The sequence below is a fragment of the Schistocerca cancellata genome, chromosome 5 (genome assembly GCF_023864275.1).
Source record: "Schistocerca cancellata isolate TAMUIC-IGC-003103 chromosome 5, iqSchCanc2.1, whole genome shotgun sequence".
NCBI classification, from domain to species: Eukaryota; Metazoa; Arthropoda; class Insecta; order Orthoptera; family Acrididae; genus Schistocerca; species Schistocerca cancellata.
The window spans coordinates 196,216,466-196,232,621 of NC_064630.1; the positions used below are offsets into that span (position 1 = coordinate 196,216,466).

The 16,156-nt window shown below is 40.4% G+C and overlaps 1 protein-coding gene across 1 annotated transcript in view; it reads right to left on the bottom strand.

The window, feature by feature from the left end:
- LOC126188442 (centromere-associated protein E-like) overlaps positions 1-16,156 on the bottom strand; it is a 618,456-nt gene that overhangs the window by 290,365 nt on the left and 311,935 nt on the right. Inside the window, exon 16 of the mRNA XM_049930047.1 lies at positions 11,511-11,606. Coding sequence (XP_049786004.1) covers positions 11,511-11,606 — 96 coding nt within the window. The remainder of the gene's footprint in view (positions 1-11,510; positions 11,607-16,156) is intronic.

Consider the following 16,156-nt stretch of genomic DNA (forward strand, 5'->3'; position numbering starts at 1 on the left):
ATGCTGCCATTAATTTGTAAGTAGGACCCAAGGTATCAAAGTATGCTCACATTCCTCACTGAGTCTGTTCTTTGTAGAATTTCAAGAAGCAATCATAACCACGAGAAAGCGCATGGTATCTTCTTCCGTAATTCTGATGAAGTGGTGTGTATGATCAACAACAGGAGTGGACTCCAACTGTCAGTGGAATAATGTTGGATGGATCAGCTGGACAGTGCATGCAGTACTTTGTTTCCCTACTGAAACGTACAGATTTGATGAGACAAGATTCTTTCAATTATCTTCACTCTAGCTAAAAGATGTTGTACCAGACAACAGCTGACCGATTTAGCTCCTGTTCTTGAAAACAGTGTAGTTACTTGAGTCAACCTATCATTTGGTACTTGTCTGACATTTATTACAGCACTGAAGAATCAATCAGCCCCAATCATTAGGTACTTGTCTGATTTATTACAGCACTGAAGAATCAATCAGCCACGAGACTATTTCAGATGAGTTTTCCTCCTAGACCAAAGGCTCATCCTGTTCAACGTTCTTGCTAATATCTCAGCAATGATGGAATGAATTCTCCATTAATTAGTACGCCTTCTGGAACTAGCAAGCGATAAAATTCAGTATTGAAAAACATATCAATATGTAGGTTCACCTTTGTGGGATTTGGTTCCTGCCCTGAAGCTTTTATCCATCCTTGTTCATAATGCAAATGTAATGTTCAACATCTTAGACACTCATTTTTTGTCCCTTGGCCAAACCGTACACTGTATTTTTCTCTCTCCATCTGTCATTTTAGATTAATCATATAACACAGCACAGTACAAGCTGGGCAAGAAGTCCCCGTATCCCTGTAACCAATGTTTAGTATCAAACCTTGTTATACAGGTTGGTAGCTATACTACTTCCTATCAATTGTTGGAATTCATGTTTACACATTTTTGCAGCTGCAGACGAGTTTTAATCTGTAGCCATGGCAGATGTGAACGGTAATTGTTACACTATTGAGGAATGCTTAGCGACAAGTCTGTGGGTGCATGAACGACAACACACAGGGTAGACAATTGAGACAGATTATGGAAGCATTCCAAGAAAAATTTGATAAGGCTCCAACATGAAAGGCAACAGCTCTGGATTAGGAAAGACATCCTTGTGCTTTTGCTTTCGGCAATGTTACAGACAGAGTGCAGTGTGGAAGGAAGAAAACACAAGAAGAAACGTGTCAGAGTCTCTGCTTCAACTGAACAATTTCCTATTAAGCCAACACATAAATGTGCTTTGGAACTCGATATACAGAGGGCAACAATACAAGGTCACATAAATAAAGATCTTATGATCCAACCTTTTTGACCAACTTTCATAAATGAGTTGTCAGTTACAGACCAGAATAAGAATACTTTAGTGTGCCATGCATTGTTAATGCTATTTCCAAATGCAATGAACCATGCCGAGGTTATGTTTTCAGATGAATGTGGCATTTATTACTGCTCACATGCTACAAAATTGTCGTTTTGGCTGAAGAGAATCCTCATTACACAGTCAAGTTAGAAAACAATCCACCTCATGTAACGATATGGACAGTGACAACAACACAACATCTGCTTGGACCATACTTTTTTGAAGGCACTGTGAATGGCACAAACTATTCACACTGAAGCACCAAAGGAACTGGTATAGGCAGGCATATTCAAATACAGATATATGTAAACATGCAGAATACTGCCCTGCAGTCGGCAACACCACTATAAGACAACAAGAGTCTGGCACCGTTGTTAGATTTATTACTGGTGCTACCATGGCAAGTTATCAATCTTTAAGTGAGTCTGAAAGTGGTATTATAGTCACTGCACAAGCAATGGGACACAGCATCTCTGAGGTAGCGATGAAGTGGGGATTTTCCCGTATGACCATTTCACGAGTGTATCGTTAATATCAGAAATCTGGTAAAACATCAAATCCCTGACATCGCTACAGCCAGAAAAATATCTTGCAAGAACAGGACCAACGACGATTGAAGAGAAATGTTCAACGTAACAGAAGTGCAACCCTTCTGCAAATTGCTGCAGATTTCAATGATGGGTCACCAAAAAGTGTCAGCATGTGACCCATTCAATGAAAAATCATCAATATGGGCTTTCGGAGCCAACGGCCTACTCGTGTGCGCCTCGCCTTGACCTGTCTGCACCGACACTGAACTATTGACGACTGGAAACATGTTGCCTGGTCAGATGAGTCTCATTTCAAATTGTATTGAGCGGATGGATGTGTATGGGTATGGAGACAACCTCATGAATCCATGGACCCTGCATGTCAGCAGGGAACGTTCAAGCTGGTGAGGCTCTTTAATGGTGTGGGGCATGTGCAGTTGGAGTGATATGGGACCCCTGATATGCCTAGATACGACTGTGACAGGTGACACACACGTAAGCATCCTGTCTGATCACCTGCACCCATTTCACGTCGATTGTGCATTCCAACGGATTTGGACAATTCCTGCAGGACAATGCAACACACCACAAATCCAGAATTGCTACACGGTAGCTCCAGGAACAGTCTTCTGAGTTTAAACACTTCTGCTAGTCAACAAACTACCCAGACATTAACATTATTGAACACATCTGGGATGCCTAGCAAGTTCAAAAGAGTACTCTTACAGATTTACAGACAGCTCTGCAGAATCCACGGTGTCGATTGCCTCTAGCACTACTTCAGACATTAGTCGAGTCCATGCCACATCGCGTTGCGGCACTTCCGCATGCTCGCAGGGGCCCTATACGATATTAGGCAGGTGTACCAGTTTCTTTGTCTCTTCGGTGTATATATCCTGTAAATGGTAAAGTCTTGATCACTATATTTATTGATTTTACACTGTCACGTGTTTCGGCCTTACGTCTTTCTCAAAGACGCTAAGACCACTCACTCAAGAACAATGATAAAATACATGAAATGCACATCGTAAAAAATAGAGGTAGAACTCACCAAATATCTATAACATATTCTTAAGTAAAATGAAATTAAAGTTGTCAAATATGGACACAAAGTACCTGGTCTACTTTCATTGTTAGGTTTTCATTGTCTGGGGGGTTGGGTTGATTAGGGAGGAGGAGACCAAACAGCGAGGTCATCGGTCTCATCGGATAGGGAAGGAAGTCAGACTTGCCCTTTCAAAGGAACCACCCCAGCATTTGCCTGAAGCGATTTAGGGAAAACACAGAAAACCTAAATCAGGATGGCCTGACACAGGATTGAACTGCATCCTCCTGAATGCGAGTCCAGTTTGCTAACCAATGCACCACCTCGCTTGGTCTGGTCTACTTTATTTGATGACATATGAGTGCAAACTGAGTCTGGATATTAAATTCTGAATTTATTGTAATACTTTATTCAACAGATGGATGTTCACTTATTATGTAATTATATAAAAATATGTTGACGCCATCTTGTGGAGATAATTTCCACCAGTCTCCTTAAACTAGATGGATGTTTGTAAGATAAGAAACTGGGTGATGTAAAAAATATAATAGAATGTTATCTGTCATTTAGAATGACATTGTATCAATTAATCGTATCAGTTTTCTGTATTTCCAAATATAAAATTTTCATTAAAATCAGCTTCTTCACCTAATACTTGGATGTGTACAGGGAGTCAGTTTGCACTCAAATGTCATCAAATAATGCAGACCAGATACTTTGTATTCATATTGGACAACTCTAGTTTCATTTTACCTAAGAATGTGTTACAGATATTTGGTGAGTTCTGCCTCTTTTGATGGAACTTTACCAATGTATTTTCACTGATACCATTTCTTGTATTTCTCTCATAAGGCCTTTGAGAAAGGTTGTATAAAATTAATAAATGCAGTGGTCAAGACATATAATTTACTTAGTGCATTAAAAAATATTTGGGCATTTTGCTGCCATTATTTGCACATGTTACAAACATGCTTAATACATCAGCTTCAGGAAATAGGTCTCACATGATGCATACGTTTGCAGCTAGATGAAGCACCACCTCACTATGTTCTTGAAATGCTTGAGTTCCTAATGAACACTTTCCAGAAGGGTGGACAGGTTGTGGTTCATCAGCAACACCAGTTCCCTTGAAATGGTCACCCTGACCTCACCACAGATGACAACTCGTTATGGGGACTCATGAAAGTGTATGTGTCTGCATGTCATTATTCTACAAACAGAGAACGGCACAATGCTGTTTTGAGGATGCGTTTCGCGTTGTAACTCTGGACATGCTCAAAAATGTGTCAAGAAGAACGTGCAGGAGTATGTAAATGTATTTACAGCATGATGGCGAACATACTAATATCTTGGATACTTAATGAGAGAGTATGTACTTGTGCTAAAACAAATAAAATTAATTAGCATTCAGTAATAGGGGGTATGGGACTTCTCGCCCACCCTGTATGCTCTCTTTCTTTCACTTTTTGGTGACCATAAAATGCCTGCAGCTTATTTTGTGCTTGTTGGTTTATTACTTCTTAAATATTATTATTATTATTGTAATGTTTTGGCACTTTACTTATAGTCATTCACCTTCTTGCTCCAGAACAAAATGTAAGCCTGAATAACATCATCTTCATTTAATACAGTTTTTTAAATATTCTTTATTCATGACTGAACCAATTTCGTAGCACAAAACACATTTAGGAGACAATAGGATAGAAAAGGACAGAACAAAAGAAAATTACAGTTTCACATCCTGTCAACTGCGGTGTCATTACAGACAGAGCACATGCTCAGATTATGAAGGAATGGAGAAGGAGATCGGTCATGCTCTTTTCAAAGGAACCATCCTGCATTTTCCTGGAGTGATTTAGGGAAATCATGGAAAACCTAAATCTGGACAACCAGAAGAGATTTGAACCACCATCCTCCCAAATGTGATTCCAGTGTGCTAACCATTGTGCCACCTGGCTTGTTGACAGATTGGAGAGGTACGCTGGTAATTTGCTAAATAGTCATGCATGGCGGTCAAGCACAAAATGGCTACTGCTTCTATTCTTGTTTCATTAGGTACTACAGTACTGAGTCATTCGTGAAGTTTTTCAAGATCTTTCATACACATGAAATTTTATGGGCTCATTTTAATTCTTCGAGATTGTATGCACTGGGCCATAATTATATTGTTCTTTTTGTTGTAGTGACTTAATTACTTCTTAACCTTATTTAATTTTGATGACTTTTGGATCTTGTGTGTTGATAACCAGTGAAATTCCTGCTCTGGCATCACAAAATATGACTGCTTTGTTGAACAGACGGAATAAATTGTCTAGTTGACTTATTGCAATTCTGATGGCTTCAACGTCACCTTCAAAATTTTAACAGTGAAGTTTGATAGAAAAGAAAAAAAATTGTTGTCTATTTCTATCCCAAAATTTCCTTCTTTTTCCATTAGTTGATGTGATGCCACTGACCTTCAGGGTATCTCAGATTTACTGTTTCCAATGTTGTCCCATTATTAATTTATCTTTTTCACCTTTTTAGAATTATCCATTACGTCTAGTTTGTATGGTAATGTAGACATCTCTGTATGGTCTAACCAGCAGGAGCATCCTCAATAATACAAAACAGTCCATAGAAAAACTTCAAGATGCAACTCTATACAAATTTATGCACATTAAAAGAGTCCTCAATTCAGATCTCCAGGAGAGGGTACTATGAGACAGAGACAAGTCAACATACGATTTCTTAAAAGCTGTCTTCTTCTCTTGAACATTTTTCACATATTCTGTCCACAGCTATTTCTGTTTGTCAATACATCAGGAACCAGGTTTCATGATACAGGTTGTAGTCATATACAATCTCCTAAGTAATGCCCTGTAGATTGGTTTCAAGAACATAGTGCTATTAAGTATTTTTGATACCTTAGTTCTTTTTTTCCTTTGACTGTTTGTTTCCAATTTTAAGTTCTCTGTCACATTTATATGATTTTATGTATACTGACGTAAGTTGCCCAACAGAGAGTACTTTTGTTTATTTTCTTCATGCTGGTCTATTATCAGGCACATACCTATCATAAGCTGCAAAAGGAAGAGTCTAAATCCTATGCCTAAAGGAAATTAGTAGGAGCTGGAGGAATGAGTGTATTTAAACATCTATCATTTTCAAATTGTTGAATACCGTGAGTACTGTGTAAAGAGAAGATACTAGCAGCGGAAACAGATATTACTCACGGTTTGTTCTCTCGAAATAATTACTTTTCTGTGAGATATTATCTTCCAGATTTTAGCAGTATCACAATCATATGGTACCAATCACAGTACATCAAATACAATGGAATTACACCTAGTTGCTGAAGTTGTAGTGCTAGTGAAAACAAAAACATTTAGATGAAATATACTGCTGCTCCTTCTCTTTCTTCTTCCTTTCTTCCTCCAATGGGTCACTTACTGTTTGACAAGTGCCGCATCCCTTCTCCTCCCACAGAAAACAGCCTTAACAAAATCACCTTTAGTATGGACACAAAGGTTTCTTTGGTTTGATAACTTAAAACGAGTCATGCTCGCAGTTGTACAGTGGGGGCCATTACTGAATGGATGTAATATTATAAAAATTTAATTTTTTATATTTCAATTGATGTTTGCCAGCGCCTTCTGCCTGGTGGCTAGTTACAGCTCATAAGTCACATTGCATTATACCAGGCAGAACCACTTCGAAACTCACACGTTGAACCATCAGCAGCTAAAGTCACGTGTTGCTGATGAGGTAACGCTACTGAACTGCGCATCTACAATTTGGCTGTCCAACAGGGAGGTTTGGAGGTGGTCACATGGGGGTGGAGCCGCGGCCAGCTGCCAGAGTGGACACGCCATCTGCTTTCTTCTGCTGGCAGCTTCCAACCCTGCTCTCTTGGGCAGCAGCCCATTCAGTTTCGGCACTTTCTCTAGGCCTGCCTTCAAACACATTTTACTGAAATAAACCATCATGTCTATCATATGTGTAACTTCATCACCTCAATGGGTGCCTACTGCTTCCCCTTCCTCGCCAATCCTGATAAGTTAATACAGTAAAATAGCTCTCACCTGAGCTATTCAAGCCAAGGAAAATTCAGGAAAAGAGCCAGACCAAACTTGTACATTGACTTCAGGGAAGGGAGAAGTTGTGGATCTCTTTAGGTTAACTTAATGACATGTATTGTTCCAGCAGTTGGTGAGTTGAGGGGCTACTACCAACCTTTTAATTCTAAAATTTACTCAAACAGGCATGAAAAATTAGAAGATCTGGGACATTTCAAGAAAATAAATCGTGGCTGACCAGAGTTCTTGCTTAAAATATCCACTAAATATTTAGTTTTTCCATGTACGAGGGTGGTTTGGAAAGTTCTCGGAATCACCACGAGAGGTCAACGCTAGCGCAACGAGTTGTTCGCATGAAGTTCATTGGACTGTTGCCAGTAAACACGTGCCACGTCAGTGCTCTTGGAAGAGAGCTGTGGCAGTGACGTTGCTCTGTTGTTGTGCCCGCATAGTGATTTGCAAAGACAGTAAAAATCGATATTTGAGCAGTGATTAAGTACTTCATAAAGAAAGGTATGAAAGTGAAGGACATTCATGCTGATTTCCGGAATACACTGGGGGACTCTGCTCCTTCATATTCATCTGTTGCCAAGTGGGCAAATGAATTTAAATTTAATCAGGAGAGCTTAGATGATGATCCGTGCAGTGGTCGGCCAAGATATGACACTAATACAGAAATCATTGCAAAAGTGCACAAAATGGCAATGGTGGATTGCTGATATAAAATGCATGAAATTGCTCATGCTTGTCAGACTTCATCTGAACGGGTATATCACATTTTAATGGAAGAATTCGAAATGAAAAAATTGTCTGCAAGATGGGTGCTGCAACCCTTGAAGTGCGCCTGCACACATATGCTGTCGCCATGGCAAAATTACACGAACTAAGATATGAATTGTTGCCACACCTGCCTTATCCACCTGATTTGGCTCCATCAGACTTCCATCTCTTCCCAAAACCAAAAATTTTTCTTGTTGGACGAAGATTCACTTCAAACGAAGAACTGATAACCAGATTTTGCAGACCTGGAGGAAACTCATTTTCGAGATGGGAATCAATGCACTGGAACATCATTGGACCAAGTGCATTAATCAACAAGGAGACTACATTGAAAAACAAAAAAAGCTTCAGTGATGTAAGTACTTTTTTTTTTTTAGTCCATTACAATAACTTTTCAAACCACCTTTGTATTTTTGTCTGCTAAATCGTAATGTCAACATGGTTATCAGAGTTCTGGCAGAATATAAATAATTAAGGAGGAAAGGAGACAATTCATTAAAAAAATAGTGTTGAGTCAGTGACAAGCACACATGAGGGAAACTTTGATAGAGTACTATCATACACACACACACACACACACAAACACACACACACACACACGTAGTACCTACATTGTGCCAGCTGAACACGACTGTAGTTCAGCTAGTAGACAGGAAAAAGGAGTTGGGCTGGAAGGGGTAGGAAGTGGAATAAAAGAGACAAGAAGCGAGATGGGGGGTTGGGAAAGTGTGGTTACAGGTTTGCAGGGAGGCAATAGGTGTGCAGGACAGGAATTTGGGATGGAGAAGCATCAGGTTGCAGGTGCTAAATAGGAATACAACACATGAGCAAAAGAACCATTCAGTTCATGCAGCACAGGATGGCAATGATTCGCTGGAGTGGATTGAGAGGGGGTGACAGGAAACAGGAAGGGTAGACTGTAGGGCATAGGATGTTGGGGCAGTGGCTTAGCAGATATTGAGGCCAGGAGGAACACAGGAGTGAAGGATGTGTCACAAGAATCATTCCTCCCCCCTGTGTGGTTCAGCAAAGCTGGTATAGGGAGGTGGGGAGGGGGGGGGGGGCGGCACTCTGGCATGTTATGCTCAACAACGTGTTTCCCCATTGGGTGGTCAACTCTGTTCTTGGTGGACAGCTGGTTGGTGGTCATGGCCACATAAAATGCTGTGCAGAAATTGCAGCAGAACTGATATATTACATGGTCCTACTTCTTCTGATGTTAGGATTGGAATAGAAAGTTCTCGGTGTGGAATCGGGTAGGTCTTGTACCTTGGTCTTCCAAGGGATATGGCCTGTGTGGTTGGGAGTGCAGGTGGCATAGTGATGGACTTGGATGTTGTGTATGTTGGGCGGCTGCTGAAAAACCACTTTAGGAGGGGAAGGAATGATTGTGGGTGTGATGACAGATACTCGAAGCCCTAACAAAGGACATGAATCAATTAGTCCAGTTCAGGATGATACTGGGTGATGAGGAGGGTGCCCCTTTGCAGCTGGTTCTTGTCTGTGGTGGGAGAATAAGGGCTATGTGAGGATATGGTGCACAAACTTGTTTGCAGATGAGAGATGAGGTTCGTAGGATATTGCCTGTCTGTGATGGCCTTTGTGCACCTCCAGAATAATGGGAAAGTGAATTCTCGTCACTGCAGTAGGAGTAATTTTTTAGAGTGGAAGGCCTGACAGCTGTCAAAGTGCAGATATTTTGATGGTCAATGGGCTTAATATGGACAGAGGCATGGATGGTGACATCAGAGGTGGAGGTCAATATCAAGGTAGATGGCACATTGGACCAGGTGGAGCACGTGAGGGAGGTGTTGAGGCTGTAGGCGAATAAAAATATGGTGTCTTGGCCCTGGTTCCAGATCATGAAGATATCATCAATGAACCTGAAGCAGACAAAAGGTTTTGGGTTGTGGAAGACTATGAAGATTTCCTCTAGATGGTGCACTACAGATTAGCAGCGGAGGATGCCAAGCAAGTGCCCCTGGCCATGTTGAAGGTTTATTTATATACCTTTCCTTCAAAGGAGAAGTAGTTATGTATGAGGATGTAATTGGTTAGGTGTGCTAGGAATTGGGTAGTGAGTTAATGTCTGAAGGACACTGGGAAAGGTAGTGTTCAATAGCAGAAGTCCATGGGCATGGAGGGGGATGTTGGTGTATCACAATGTGAGGTTAACACTGATGAATAGGCATCCAGGAGGTAATGGGATGGGGATGGTCAACAGTCTGTGGAGAAAGAGATTTGTATCTATAAAATGAAAGGTTAGGCCATGCGCACCTGCATAGCATCCTCCTATACCAATCTGCATATGTGTCATCCACAGCAAACCTTCCTAGCCCCCCAAAACCCTTTGTCTGGTTCAGGTCCATTGATGATATCTTTATGATCTGGACCCAGGGCCAAGACATCCTATTCTCATTTACTCACAGCCTCAACACCTTCTCTCCCTTCCACTTCACCTGGTACTCCTCAGCACAATGTGCCACTGTGCGAGACATTAACCTGCACCTTTCTAATGGCTCCATACTTACCTCCGCCTGTATTAAGTCCACCAACCACCAACAGTACAGGCATTCTGACATCATGCCTTCCACACCAAAAAATCACACCCATATAGCCTAACCATCCATGGATGGTGTATCTGCAGTGACGAGAATTTGAATGCTTAGTATTTTGAAAGTTTCATAAAGGTCTTCACAGACAGGCACTATCTCCCAAACATAGCCTGCAAACAGATTTCTCCACACATCCTCACACATCCCTAACACTTCCATCGCAACCAAGAACCATCTGCAAAGGAGCACTCCCCTTATGAACCAATATAATCCTGAACTGGAGCAACTGAATCACGTCCTTGGGCAGGGATTCAACTATTTGCTATCATATTCAGAAAGGAGTATTCCACTGGCCACAATCTACACAACATCTTGGACCATCCTTATGCTACTCTCATTTCCAACCAACCGTGTGTGGGGATGTATAGCTATGAAAGACCCAGGTCCAAGACTTGCTTGATTCACCCACGCAGCACATCCTACTGTTGTTCTCCCACAGGCTTACTGTACACCATCAGAAGCAAGACCATCTGTGAAAGCACCCATGTAACACATCAGCTCTGCTGCAACTTCTGCACAGTATTTTATGTGAGCATGACCATGAACCAGCTATCCACCAGAATGAATAGCCATCACCAAGAACAGGTCAGACCACTCAGTAATAGAACAAGCTGCTGAGCACAACATGTTCAAGTTCAATGGCTACTTTACAATCCATGACATCCGGATCACCCCCCCCCCCCCCCCCCCACACACACACACACATACACACACACAAAACACAACACTTTTATGAACTACACAGATGGGAGTTATGCCTGCAACACATCCTTCCCTACCATAATTCACCTAGTCTCAATCTCTGCTAAGCCACTATGTTACACCCCCTAACAGTCACTTCCTCTTCTACCTGTCATCCACTTCCAATCCACTCCTCCACATCACAGTTACCATGAGTTGCACAAAATCACCAGCTCCATGGCCTTTGTGTCTCATTCCTAGCCCTTGCACCTGCTGCCATCTATAACATTTTGAGCATTACTCTTGTTTCTAAATCATCTTATTTTGATGTGATTCTCTTTTTCCATTTGTCATCAAACCTCTCCATAAGACTATAAAAGCTTAAAAAGAAACATGGAACTAGTTTACTTACAAGTTCTTTGATACGCTCCTGTGCTTCCTTTAACTCAGCCTGAGTCATATTCAGTGTATCCTGTTGCACTTTGAGCATTTCCATTTGATTTGCAAGCTGAAAGTTTTTGTTGGATCAGATTAACATTTTCAAAATATAGAGAGAACTTAATTACTTATTACATTCACGAGTTCTCTCTCTCTCTCTCTCTCTCTCTCCTCTCTCTCTCTCTCTCTCTCTCTCTCTCTCCAATTAATCTAATGCTAAAAATAAGGTATTATTATAAGCAACTACTAATTAATGTTTTGACAAACTTAATAAATGTGGCTGTACCACGAGAATGACAAGAAATATGTGTTTTTTGACAATGGTTGTGGTTGTGGTGTTGGCAACGGCATTCATGGGTTGGTGGTTGTAAAGTCACATTTTGGCTATGAAGGAAGTTTCCATTTCTTCACATCGGTCTGTTTGGGTATTTGTTTTCACAGTTGTTCTGTACTAATAATGTTGACTGTTGATCTGCCATCAAAATTTGTACACTGCAGAGAATTACAGTGGGTGGACAAAAATGTGGAAACACCAAAAACAAACACATTAACATGCCTAATACTGTGTAGGAAAACTATTGGCATTCCAAACAGCACCTATTCCTCTCAGAATGGATAAATACATGTCCTGTATTGTTTTCAGGAGAATCCTATACCATTCCTCCTGCAAAATAGTAGCAAGTTAAGGTAAGGACAATGAAAGTAGAGAGTGATCATGTATCCTTCTCTCCAAAGTAGACCACAAGTGCTCAATATTATTGAGATCTGGTGTTTGTAGGCCAGGAGAGATGTGACAATACATCCTCGTGCTCACAAAACTTGTCCTGAGTTATGCGTGTTGTGTAAACAGGAGCCCTGTCAACCTGGAACATAGCATCCCCACTGGGGAACAAACACTGTACCACAGGATAGACCTGATAAGCCAAAATGGTCACATAATTCTTGGCAGTAATGTGACTCTGCAGAGTAACTATGAGGCACAAGGAGTACCTCAATATGGCCAACCTAATCATAACTGGACACCTCTCATGTTTCACTTTTGGGATGTAAACATGGCCAGAAGTTGGAAACAGAGTGAAACAAGACTTATGCGACCAAGTAACATTCTTCCATTGCACCACGTATTCCTGTTACGGGCATTTACATCTCCAATAAGTGGTTTTGGTTTTCCACCTCACCCTGCAATTTACAGCTTATGGAAATCCCTTTGTGTTTGTTACTTAGGTGCTGAGACAGTTTGCGAATGTGACTTTCAGTTCTGTAGTGACTTTTGGAGCTACTGTTCTCTCATTCTTCACCACAATCCTCTTCAATTGCAGTCTGTCACAATTACTCAAGACATGCTTTTGTCCTTCTTGTGACTTGACAGTTGATGTTTTTCTGTTTTCCTGTATGTGGTATAAATCTTCGACACAGTGCCTCCTGAAACACTAAACACTTCTGCTACCTTAGTTATGGGAGCACCATCATACCAGAGCCAATAATTCGGCCTTTTTCAAATTCACTTGGTTTGACCTAACCCATTCATAACAGCACAAAACACTGTTCCGACAACAACTGACAATTGCAATGTATAGAGGACACCGAACCGATGCGTTCATGATCAAATACAACAGCGTCACGTGTAGGCATGACTAGAAACTGTGTTTATGTTCAAAGATGGATTTCTTATGATTTTTCCATATTTTTGTCCAACCTCTGTATGTTTTTAGCATATATTAGAGCTCCTATGGTAATAGTTGGTAGCAGATGAGAATCAACACCAACAAATTTGTTTTTTCTGTTCATTTAGATGTAACATATTCCAAGAAAGTGAATCATCTAGCAGCAATATGCAAAGCTGATCATGACACATTCTAATCTCACTTGATTTCAACCGGTGCCAGGTACTGGGTAGTGTATATCACCCTCTCAAATGATAAGCAGTGCAAAGTATGCTACATAAATTAAAAATGAGGTACCATATGTTATCACATTTAGGCCACTGAAGGTAAATGTACAAATTAAAGCAAAAAATATGATATTTTGTAAGTTTTCAACTTCTTCTCAGAGTGATGTGAAAATATTTTTACGTAATTGTAAAACATTTGATGCAGAAGTAAGTAACCCTGAATTATTTATTGGTACTCCAGCATAAAATCACATTACGCAAAATTTTTTGAGTATTCTATAAACTCGGACAACATGACTGATTAATCAAGACACAGAGGAATTAATGACATAAGCTGCCCGTGGGCACTGATTTAAACCAGTGGGGAAAGTTGAAAATTTGTGCCAGACCAAGATTCGAACCTGGGTCTATTACTTATTGGGCAGGTGTGCTGACCACTGCACCGTCCGAACACAGCAGTCATCACAACTACATGGATCACCTTAGCATGCCTGTCATTGGACCCAAATTCTCAACTTATCCACACAATACTAATGTAGTGCCCCTTGTCCATTATCCTCATTACTCACGGCATTTTGCCAATCCCCATAAGAGTTCGAGTGTGGTGTGCATCCACATCGAAGTGATCAATTGGTCATCTTCACCTCAGGTCGATAGACACACAAACAAACACAAACATACACACAAAATTCTAGCTTTCGCAACAAACTGTTGCCTCATCAGGAAAGAGGGAAGCAGAGGGAAAGACGAAAGCGTGTGGGTTTTAAGGGAGACGGGTATACACTCGCACACATACACATATACAGTCATATGTCTGCTTGTGTCTGTATATGTGTGGATGGATATGTGTATGTGTGCGAGTGTATACCCGTCCCTTTTTCCCCCTAAGGTAAGTCTTTCCGCTCCTGGGACTGGAATGACTCCTTACCCTCTCCCTTAAAACCCACATCCTTTCGTCTTTCCCTCTCCTTCCCTCTTTTTGATGAGGCAACAGTTTGTTGCGAAAGCTTGAATTTTGTGTGTGTGTTTGTGTTTATTTGTGTGTCTGTCGACCTGCCGGCACTTTCGTTTGGTGGGTCACATCATCTTTGTTTTTAGGTATATTTTTCCTACGTGGAATGTTTCCTTCTATTATAACTATATATATATATATATATATATATATATATATATATATATATATATATATATATATATATATATATATATATATATATATATATATATATATGTGTGTGTCTGTATGTGTGTGGATGGATATGTGTGTGTGTGCGAGTATATACCCGTCCTTTTTTTCCCCTAAGGTAAGTCTTTCCGCTCCCGGGACTGGAATGACTCCTTACCCTCTCCCTTAAAACACACATCCTTTCGTCTTTCCCTCTCCTTCCCTCTTTCCTGATGAGGCAACAGTTTGTTGCGAAAGCTTGAATTTTGTGTGTATGTTTGTGTTCGTTTGTGTGTCTGTCGACCTGCCAGCACCTTCATTTGGTAAGTCACATCATCTTTGTTTTTAGGTATATATATATATATTGCATCTGTTCTTTCAGACATGTCCAAAGGAATAGATACCACATATATGAAACTTTAATGTGATATTTAGTACATGACATATTTATTATAAATTAATTAATTTGTCTTTTATTTCTTCTCATTACACATGAGTCATCCCATAAAAAACTGAATTTAATCCCCCCCCCCCCCCCCCCAACGTAATCCGCCTCAGGTTGTATGCACTTTGTCTGCACTGGATGAGCTTCTCCATTCCACAAGCAAAGAATTCTTCAGAGTATATGCATAATCAGTTATGCACTGCTGCCTGGATTTCCTCATCATCAGCTAACCTTGGCCCACTAACAACTTCTTTCAGTAGTTTAAAAATGTGCCAATCTGAAGGTGCCACATCTGAGGAACGAGGGGGGGGGGGGTGGGGGGGGGGGGGGGGGGGGGGGGGCAGGCAAACTTCAGGTCTCCCTGCACATACCCATGCATCTTCCTTTCTTTCATTTCTGATGTGAAATGTTTTGGAACCCACCTCACACACATTTTCTTGAACATCAGTGTGATATAACACTAATGTTTACCATTGCTGCAATATCATTCAACATAATATACCTGTTTTCAATGTAAGCCAACAGCAATTTTCTGAGAAGATTCGCAAACAATATTCAGATAATTTAAAAGGAATCTGAAATCATAGATTTTATTAAATTAAACAACTATCCTTCTTTTTAATACCCACTGAAAGACATAGAACTATTATGACGATTTACTCAGAATGAGACAGACAAAATACACTATCGTGAATTTTGCACTGATTTTATTTTTATTTTATACACACACACACACACACACACACACACACACACACACATCATTTATAATCAAATACATCAGGTCTGACAAGGAACAGAAACATGAGTTATGATTTTGTTCAAATACCAAGATTACATTCTCTTCTCATGACAATGTGAGAATTTAGTTGGTGAAAGTGAAATAAAGTTCACTGCAACTGGTCTGTCTGCTATGCAAAAGTTGATTCCATATGGTTTCAAATTGCATCCATACGGTAATCATAGCAATTTTGAAAGGTGTTCTGATTCAAGTCAAATGCAGTAGTCACTATGGTCACAGTTCACAAATAACTCTATTCCAATATGTGGCGAAGTCATCTGAGTTGTTGCTTCACAGCAACAACAGTTTCCATACACACTTACACTCCTGGAAATTGA